Source organism: Trachinotus anak, unplaced genomic scaffold, assembly GCF_046630095.1.
Source record: "Trachinotus anak isolate AG129_WGS33_773 ecotype Australia unplaced genomic scaffold, CSIRO_AGI_Tana_v1 ptg000013l, whole genome shotgun sequence".
In the NCBI taxonomy this organism is placed as follows: domain Eukaryota; kingdom Metazoa; phylum Chordata; class Actinopteri; order Carangiformes; family Carangidae; genus Trachinotus; species Trachinotus anak.
In genome coordinates, this window is record NW_027273864.1 from 20,170,603 (window position 1) to 20,181,039 (window position 10,437).

Genomic DNA, 10,437 nt, shown 5'->3' on the forward strand with positions numbered 1-10,437 from the left:
TAATTCCGCCCACAATGCTTGGTGAAAACACTCACTGTAATGCTTGTAGTGTGTCAGATAACCATCTGGCTGGGGGTCACTTCATATCCACTCTGCTCTGCCCTGTCTGAACACAGCAGCACTCCAGCTACAGTACTATGACATACTGAAGAGAGCAACTGTGCTGTTAAAAACGTTATCAAGACCGCACAATATGCATGAATTTACTGCACCACATGTTTGCCTGTTCAGTTTGTGCTTTAAATCTCTTATTATCATAGTTTTATTGTGTGTAGAACATAATTGATTATTTTCTTTATTGCAGAAATAGATGAAGATCGTCTCCCAAACCAGCTGTACAAGGTAATCTAATTCATGCTGCATTACAGAAATAAGATTGCAGTAACAGAATTATGTGAATTCCGTTTTTTTTTTAATAGCTCTATCTCTATTCAAACAATCTTTTCCTTCTTGGTGCTCACAGGCAGCCTTGTTGAACTCCCCTCGACAACGGCGAAAAGGGCAAAAGGGAACTCCTACGATGAAAGGTACCGATAGTTATCAGTCTTGTCATTCTATATGTGACGTTGGCATTAAATGTGTATTAAATGTGTATGTGTTGGTACGCTTGGAAAGGTAAATGTCTAAATTTTTGCTGCTGTTCCCAAAACAGCCTGTCTAAAAAGACAAGGAAAACTTCCTGAAAACAAATATGCCCACAGACACAAGACGTAATTCAAAAAAAGAGCTCATCTTCTTGGTCGGTTGACTGGGTGTCCAATAGAATCTGTTCAGTGGATGGGAAAAGGAAAATTACCAAAAAATACACACAAACTTATAGCCGTCAAAAATAATTCAGAACACAAGGGTGTTATCAAAAATTCAATATAATATATTTACTAAAAGGAATTTAGTAAATCAAACATAAGACGATCATTGGTTACAATGAAAACATCAAGTTAAATAAGTTAAAACAATTGGTTCACATTTCAAGTCTCACTTGCATACCCATCTTTACAGTGAAACAGTCTGTGGTCACTATGATCTGTCTTTTTAGAGTTACTGTGTTTCCATCCCTCCTTCACAGCTCAGCAAGGAAACACTGACTGGGAAATGTACTAAAAACACTGGATAACTCAGCCTGCTGAAGTGTCACATAACCTCTAAAACACATTTTTGCAATGAACAAGGACTGTGGATGTTGTCCCCCCATCACTTACACTGGATTCATGTTAGAAAGGGATGAACAGGAGGAGTGAATACAGAGACCGATTGGTATGTAAGGATTGTTTGAAAATTGCGATTGTTTGAAAAATGTCAACCTATCCTTTAATTGGATAAAGCTGTTCATATGTCCAATTTCCAGTCCTGGATGTCAAATGTTACCTAACTTGAATATACTTGATGAGCTAGCCAAGCTAATGATGGATGGTTGCTCTGCCTACAGTGTCCCATGTCAACCTCCGAGCCAATCAGGGCTGTACTTGTCACAGCGAGGACTCATTATTTTGTATTTTCTGACCAGAAATCCTCCCAATTTCCATTTTTCCACATGATCCATGTGTGATTAGGTCCTGCAAAAAGCCTGCAGAACAAAATGCACACAGAGCCTGTGAAGTATTCCAGCACCTGATATTTCTGTAGGTTGTTTTTGTCACAGCAATGTAACTCCAGTCCTACTTTACTAAGTGTACGAATGTAAAGGATTTTATGTAGAGTTTGTGCAGTAAAACAGAATAATTTCCAACAAAGAAAGTGAAGTAAGGGAACAATCATGAGAAGTGAAGCGAGTGAAATTTTGAGCTCTAGGATGTTTATTCTTCAATTAGTTTCAGAGCTAAACAGCTCTAAGTGTGATGAGTCACTGCTCAGAGGAAACCCAAGCAATAATCAGTGTGCTTTAGTTTCCCACTACAGGGGGATTAAAAGTAATAAAATCATAAATGAAGCAGGTCGAAAAAGGCAATTAAACTCATCATCTCCAAGCTCTGATGCATCTTTACCTGCCCCCTCAGTCCAAACAGTGCAGGTTGTTAATTCAATCTTGCTAATTTATTAAAAATGCTTAACCTACAGTTAAGTGATGGATTTCTCGTTGAATCCCCACCTACACACTCTCCTTCCTTGTATCTCTCTTTCCTGTTTACTCTTCATAACCTTTCTTCTCTCTCATTGGTTCCCTTCGTCTCACACCACTTTCTTTTTCTTGCTTGTCCTCCTTCTCCCTCCATCTCCCCAATGAGTTCACACTTTTTACTTTCCACTTAAACGTCACTGTTCCTACCAATCCACTCTCCCCCCTCGTCTGCTCTCTCTCCCTGTTAACTCCTTCCTCTTAACCAACTTAACTTCTCCATTTTCATCTCCTCTTCCCTGCTTCTCCTTCACCTCACTGATCTCCACCTCCCTCCTCTCAGAGCTGCAGTTCATGGTAGAGCACCACCTGTACAGGCAGCAGCAGGGAGCTGGGGACGAGTGCTCCTCAGAGAGCTGCCTGTCGGACCGGCCCAGCCCTGACTCTGTCCCCACCGGGGAGGAGCTCCCACATGACGACGAGGCCACTGCGGAGGCCTTTGAGAAACTGCGCTGCCAAATGGAAGGTATATTTGGAGATTGTGAAAAACAGGATTTCATTTGCATGCTTGCAGTGTTGTAGCTGCGTGCTCAGCTACACGAACCTCCTTGAAAATCTACTACTGACTTTGGCACAGAGGAAATCAGGTCATGATTTTACTCTAGACAGTCTTTACTGATCATAGATGTAAGGGTGAGGAAATGTCTGTCTGGATTTGTAAATTGTCAAATGACATTTCAGCAGTGGTGGAAAAATAACTCACATTCTTTACTTTAATAAAAGCACCAATATCAATACAACAATGTAAAAATTCTCCATGACAAGTAAAAGTCCTATATTCAGATTTCTACTTAAATAAAAGTATGGAAGTACTACCAGGAAAATATAGTAAAAGTACTCACAAGGTGTAGCTAGTTTTCATATAGTTAGTTAATTTACCCCAGTGGTATCCAGCCAAAGGGTCTCATCTCACCAAAGGGTAAAACACTGTAAATCTGAGTGTAATAGGGTAGAGAAGAAGTAGCTCCGCTGGACATTAAGAGGAGAGGACAGTTTATTTTTTATAAGGGGTGACAAGCCAGAAAGGCTGGTGACCTACTGGTTTCATCTCTGAAAAAGTGCTGTAGTTTATAAACTGAATTTAAGTATTAAAGTAAAATCTGAAAAGTAACATTAATGTAGTGGAGTAATAATACAATATTTCCCTCTGAAGTGTAACGGAGTAAAAGTATAATGTAGCATTAAAGGAAATACTCAGTAGTACAAGTACCTCAGAATTGTACTTAAGTACGGTAACTTGGCAAAACCTCTGCATTTCATTGTATGCTGGTAATGGGTACAGTATAAAAGAGCACAAATTAATGTGGGAAGATGGCCAAAAGGGAGTGTGCCAAAATGTATCTAGGTCAAGAAAAGGTGTAGAAAAAGAATGAGCGGATGGACACACGAGGGTATGACAGTGGTGGAGTGAAGAAAAGACATATTAATGTCTCTGCTTCAGCCTCTGAAAAATGGATTACGTGGCACCATGAGAAGCAGAGAGCAGATGGATGACTGGGGGCTGAGGAGAGAGGAGAAGATGTGTAAGTGTATTAAGGAAGTGAAACCAAAAACAGCCTATTAACATGAGGGAAGCATGTAGAATTAAGAGAAAGGGGGATAAAAGTAGAATGAGGTAGGAAGCATAAAAACGGCTGGAGGGGGTGTAAGTGAGTGCTCAATAGGGTTAAGGACAAAGAGGGGGATGAGGATAAGTGAAACAAAGGATTTGAGAAGGACATCGAAGGCGATGCTTAAAGCAATTGTCGAATATTTTAGGAAATATACCTATTTTCTTTCTTTTTGAGGGAAGATCTACGCCATTCTCACTCTAAATATGTAGCTTGAGCCGGCCGCTTGTTAGCTTAGCCTAGCATGATGACCGGAAACAGCCAGCCTAGCACCAGACAATGTTGACTATTCATTTTTACACATTGATTTTTAAACAGATTAATAAAAACAAGATATAATATGTTATTAGGTGAGCTTTATTGGGGTTGGTGGGTGGATATTGTTTCTTCTGGACAGAGCCTGCAGACCAGCTGTTTCAAATCCCCATGCTAAGCTAGCCTGCTAATAAATAGTGAGATTGGTATTCTTCTCAACAAAATTCTCAACAAGGATGCGAGTAAGGATAGTCCCTAAAATCTAGAACTATTCCTTTAATGGAAACACATATAACTTGTCAAAGTACTTTGGCAGATACTGTCTCTTCTCTGTGCCAGATGCATTACATCTAATGACAAAAAACACAGGTCAGCTTTTCAGCCCATAATTCACTCTAATAGCGAGAGAAGAGTGCAGCATGTATTGTTCACTTTGCCCAGGACTAATGCATCATGAGTGGACAGGACTGTTTTTCTGAGCAATAGCGCCAATATGCCAAAAATTACATTTTTGTAAATGTTATAAACTTCAATTTTAATTCATTGGGACACAGATGTTCTTTATGACATAAAACCCTTAAAAAGTCTGTGTTTGTTAAGATTGCTCATATGTTATAGGGGAGCAGCAAATTAAGTCCTCAGTCCAGATAAAAAGAGCCAAGAGGAAGCAGGGGGAAACAAATCAATGACCATTAACACCAGTCCAATTGAGTGTGGCTTTACTTAAAGATCAGCTCTTTGAATTCACTCAGCATGAGTAAATAAATGCAGCTGTAAATGTCACGTGGCACTGATTGATGATACATGGTGGACTACTTCCGTATTCTACCATGATTCAACAATAAATATCGAACCAGAGCATTTTATCCACAGCACTGTATGATGAGGAGATTTGCTTCATCTCTCTCTGGTTTGTTACTGTATATCAGTCATTATCTTCACCTCCATCCTGTCCTCTGTTTGTCTCCCTGCCCTCTGCAGAGTTCTCGAGGGAGAGTCTATTAGAGGCTGCAGGTGGACTCGAGCGCCCCCTCTCCCAGGAGAAAGAGGGTTGTTCCAGCGTTGCCAATGTAGCAGATCCTTCATCACAACAAAACAACGCACGAGCAGGTACATCCGAGTCAAAAGAGCCACAGTTATGCAGAAATCGTTTCCCTCTCACATGTCCCTCAGGGGTCCCTCTGGGGACTCTTCATTATCCGCCCATCAGGCAGAGTTTATTTAGATATGTTAAACAGTTCAACCAGCTTGGCTTGGTGTCATGTAATCATGGCTCGTAAACAAACATCTGTGAAGTGGCTTTGATCCAGACTTCACAGAGCGCCGCCATGGCTGGAATACCCTGGGAGGCAGCTTCATATGAAAGTGGAAAAATTCGTTTCTGTGTGGGTGTGGGTGTGGGAGGGTGCTGGGGCCTTTACTGTAGATATTTCCTCTTTCATTTCTGTCTTTCCCTATAACACTGATCTGTGTGGACCTATTAATCGTGAAAATTGTGTTTGCTGTAAGAAATTATTTGTCAACACTGTTAAAGTGTATGTAGCCTACATGTATACACTGCATTCAGAAAGTGTTCAGACCTCTTCAATTTTTTCACATTTTTTCATGTTGCAGCCTAAAGCTAAAATTAAAAAAAAAAAGACTGTGACTGTGAGGAGCAAAATTCTCTGGTCTGATGAAACCAAGATTTAACTGTTTGGCCTCAATTCAAAGCGTTACATCTGGAGGAAACCCTGCACCTACCCACCACTCATCACCCGCCCAATACCATCGCAGTGGTGAAGCACGGCAGTGGCAGCATCATGCTATGAGGGTGTTTTTTAACAGCAGGGACAGGGAGACTTGTTGTGGTAGAGGGAAAGCTAGAAAGAGCGAAGTATAGATATATCCTTAATAAAAACCTGACCCAGAGCTTTCATGACCTCAGACTGAGCCAAAAGTCCACATTTCAGCAGGACAATGACAGGAAGCAAACAACCAAGACAACGCAGAAGCTTCTTAGGGACAACTCAGGACAACAACGTCCTTTAGCGGCCCAGCCAGACCCCTGACTTGAACCCAATCTAACATCTCAAAAGAGACCTGAAAAAGGCTGTCCACCGACATTTCTCTTCCAACCTGACTGAGCTTGAGAGGATTTGCAGAGAAGAATGACAGAAAACCCCTAAATCCAGATGTGCAAAAGCTTGTTGCGTCATACCCAAGAAGACTTAAGGCTTTAATCGCTGCCAAAGTTGTTTAAGTACTGAGTAAATGGTCTGAATTCTTATGGCAATGTGGTATTTCAGTTTCTCTTTTTTAATAAATTAGCAAACACTTCCAAATTGAGTGTAGATAAATGGAAAATTATTATTATTTGTATTTAAGTCGAAAATCCAACTTCAGGGGACATTTCAGTTGATATGTTTGACTGGAAATTTCCAACTTCCTAGTTCAAATGAAACACACCATGAGATCAGTCAGAGGTTGAGTTAACGCAAACACACACAGACAGACTCCCAAAGCCACAGTCAGAGTGTTTGTTTCTAGCTAGCTACAACTAATGTCTGTACAGCTGGGATGTGTTAGCTGTTTGGGGCAAAAATTTGTGCGCATAACACGAGGCCAAACCTCGCTACGCTTTCTGTCAGAGGCAGAAACAAACTTTTACCTTTTGTTGATCTGACATCTGAAATTTGTATTCAGACCCTTTAAGCCTTATCTTAGACATAGAATCTCTAACACAGACATATATGTTTGTTACCTAAATGTTAATTTATTCAGACATGAGATCTATGGAAAAAAAAATCATGTGATATTTGCCATCTGGTCCACACGAGGCATCCTTACACAGTATAACAACATTAACAAAGTGATTTGTCCTGTGTGTGAAGTTACAGAAATGTTTCAAGGTGAGCAAGATTGTCGTTGTTGAGTTTTACGTTTAGGTGCAACCAACATGTAACAATGCATCATATTTACACAACGAATGCATGTCCAAAGGGGGCTTTAGAGACCATGACAGATTTTTTTTCATGTCACACCACAAAAAAGCGTTGTCAGAAATTACAGAACCTCGACCTGTCTTCCAGACTAACCGCTTGCACTGGAAAGCTAAATGGAATAATAATCTAATGACCTTTGTTTCTATGTAATTAAACACAAAACAACAGAAAACCTTTGAAGAAACAACCATCTGTGGGCTCTCATGTCAGCCTACTCTCTCCTCTCTCTACAGTCTCCTCAGTCTGTTATGTCTCTGTCTTTATTTTGCAGACACAAATGCTGCAGCATCCAGTGCGAGTCAGCCGGCAGAGGAAAAGACAAAGAAATGCAGCCTGGAGAAAGAAAAATAGAGTTTTTCTCCTGTACAACACAATGCTGCTCAGTCTGCTCAGTCAGCCCAACACAATGACAGAAGATTGTGTCTGCAGATCCACTTTTTAGAAACATCAGGGCATATAGTATATTCATCTACAGTCAGGCCTTAGTTACCACCTCGAGAACAAGAACAAAGGTTTCTACATTTATTTTGTGTCAAAAACCCTGTGTAAAGGGACAATTATTTAATTATATTTGTTTTCTATCGCTTCCCCTGCGCTCAACTGAAACTATAATTAGCCTACTGTACGTATGAACCAGACTGGGAGTTAATATCTAGTTAATGGGACGGTCTTTTCCTATCTCGGTTACACATTGATTATCATAAACCACCACAACTCAGATGCTTAATGTGTCTTTTAATGTTCAAAGGCAGCAAACATTCTATATACAATCCTTTTAGGCAATTTTCATCATTAAATATGTGCCATGATGTCCGCAATGATCATTCCATCTCAAAGCAATAAAAATGAATTTGTACCTCATAAATAACTTGAACGGACACCATCATTTTAAATTCAAATGTCATCACTTAGTCCCAGTATATTTGGGTTGATTGACAGTTTAAATCCACAAATATATGTTGACATCACTAGTTTGGACATCTACAAATATGTTATTAAAGTCCAACTGAAATTAACTGCATGTTTTTTCTTCTACGACATATGCAGCTGCAACAAATAGTTCATTAATTTATTAATTGATCAGCCAAAAATTAATTGGCAAGTAATGTGATAATTGATTCATTGTTTTGAGTCAGTTTTTGATAATAAAAAATAAAAAAATCCCATAATTTGCTGATTCCAGTTTCTCCAAAGGGAGGATTTGTTGGTTTTGGTCCTCTACAGTTATAGACTTCATATTTTGTGTTTTGGAACAAAACAATACATTTGAAGATGTCATGTTGAATTCTGGGAAACTGTGAGGGAGATTTTCAGCTGTTTTCTGCACATTTTATAGACAAATCAATTAATTGAAAAAATAATCGGCAGATTAATCATTAGTGAAAATAATCATCAGCCACAGCAATAACAGAACACATCCACTCTGTGAATCCCATCTCCGTTGAGAAAAGAATAGAAACCAAGAGGGAGAAATTTATATTTTATAATTTATTTTTGCTTCATGATGGCCCAGCTGATTTTAGCATTTTACTTCTCCATACATGACATGTTTCCATATATCAAATCAAATGGCTTCATTTAAAACCATATTTGCATAAGGCAGTAACCTTTCTGTTCTATCTTGGGCTGTTTGTTAGAGTTAACAGTCAGACAGCAGCTTGCTACACAACACGAGCCGCAGACTTTGAGCAACAAAAGTTTATCTAACTTACAAACATGAACACGTCTTCTTCTGCACCACAGCTTATTGGACCAAACAAACATACACTGGGGAAACATTTCATTGCTAACATCAGTTTGCAAATTAGCTGCACAGCTGCAGCACATTAAAGAGCATGTAAACTTACCTACATAAGTCACTTCAGTCCAGTTAGATGCTGGTCTGATCTTTAGTCTTGAGGATCACAAGCAACAGACAGTCTGTCCATAACCTGTAAACAATAATGTAGGTTTGTTTGTCTCTCCTTGTCCTGTCAGAACTAAATCTACCAGCTGCTTTCAGTCACACAGACACACCCCCAGCTGCTAAGAGGAAAAAGTATTTCTGATATTTTCCTTCACCTTTTCATCTTCCTTTTAGTATTAAAACCTATACTGACAGTGACTTTAACATTTACATTATTTTTGACCATAAAGAGGGATAACTAAATGTGATTTCAGTTGGACTTTATTACGTTATCTTGGTCATATTACAAATCAAAGTTTTACTCTCAAAATAGCACAACAAGGACTTAATTACTGGTAATATCGCAACAATCTAGTTACAGAAGTGCACTGAAAATCAGACTTTTACCAGCTGAACAACGTGGTTGTAAATCTTTAGTTAACAAATTACAGAGAGATGTGTCTGCAGATCCATTTACATATTTTGGATTAGAAAGGACAAATCCACATCCAATGAGCAAATTGCACCCTCATTTTTGACACTTGAATGCCTCTGGAAATCTAAATCCTGGACATAAAAACACCTTCTTGCATGGCACTGAATGTACAGTGATGTTTTCTAAGCCCTTTTTCCTTTACTGTGATTCATTTTGAATGGGAATTAATTTAAACAGTGAAACAAATATTTTAAATATCAGACACAAACTGAAACTACTTGCATTCCTAGTCTCTAGTTTTGTATGTAACAAGAACATCATCATCAGAGCCATCACCACACTTTTACAGTAAACACTGGTCATTTCATCAGTTATATGCATCACTGAAGTAATGTAGATTATGTGACAATCCTTCCATAACCTTCACCTCACTTTTGACATGTGTGAATGAAACAATAGAATAAAACTGAAACAGAAAACTAAAGCCACCCTAGTATTGATGTCACTTTAGCAGATTAATCAGCCACAGTATGAGCAGTTCATCTATAAGCTGCCAACAATGACCACTATGTCCACACTGAACAAGAAAGACAGTAAAACATTCCTGTGCAAGCTTTTGTTTTTCTCTTCTGCAGTGTATTTATGGACCACGTAATGTTTGTTCTGTTTTTAAATGGTAATAGTGTACTTTACATGAGTTCAATCTGGGGAGTCTTTGTTCCAATTTTACTTGAATTGATTGATGATTACATCTGTAATCTAAATTTGTTTGATACAATAAAATGTTTAAATTGGTGATTGGACGTTTTTCTTTCAAACCAATCCAAGCTTGCTTTTATCGGTGTCATCGTGATGTCTTCTCTTTACTATGTTTAGAAAATAGTCATCTTGAGCGACCAAAGCAAAGTAAATCAGCATCTGCTTTCCTATTTTAATGTAAAAAAAAATAGGTATCAAGTCAAACGAACAGTGTCTGACCTCATTGCACCACTGGTCATGTGTTTAGCTGAGGTTCACTTTGACTATATCCTAAAAATAGGCACGCTGCCAATAAATAATTCAATGTTCTCAGAGCAGGGTGCATAAAGACACATACATTTTTCATAAACAGAACTGCTTTTCACAAATATCTTTTATAACACTGCCGCAAGTTA

General features: G+C 38.8%; 1 protein-coding gene across 1 annotated transcript in view; it reads left to right on the forward strand.

Annotated features, from left to right (window-relative positions):
- LOC139630564 (protein phosphatase 1 regulatory subunit 1A-like) overlaps nt 1-10,081 on the forward strand; it is a 36,457-nt gene extending 26,376 nt beyond the window's left edge. Inside the window, exons 5-9 of the mRNA XM_071494136.1 lie at nt 305-342; nt 464-527; nt 2,397-2,579; nt 4,960-5,088; nt 7,234-10,081. Of these exons, the coding sequence (XP_071350237.1) occupies nt 305-342; nt 464-527; nt 2,397-2,579; nt 4,960-5,088; nt 7,234-7,313 (494 nt within the window). The 3' untranslated portion in view covers nt 7,314-10,081. The remainder of the gene's footprint in view (nt 1-304; nt 343-463; nt 528-2,396; nt 2,580-4,959; nt 5,089-7,233) is intronic.
- Nucleotides 10,082-10,437: the final 356 nt, after the last annotated feature.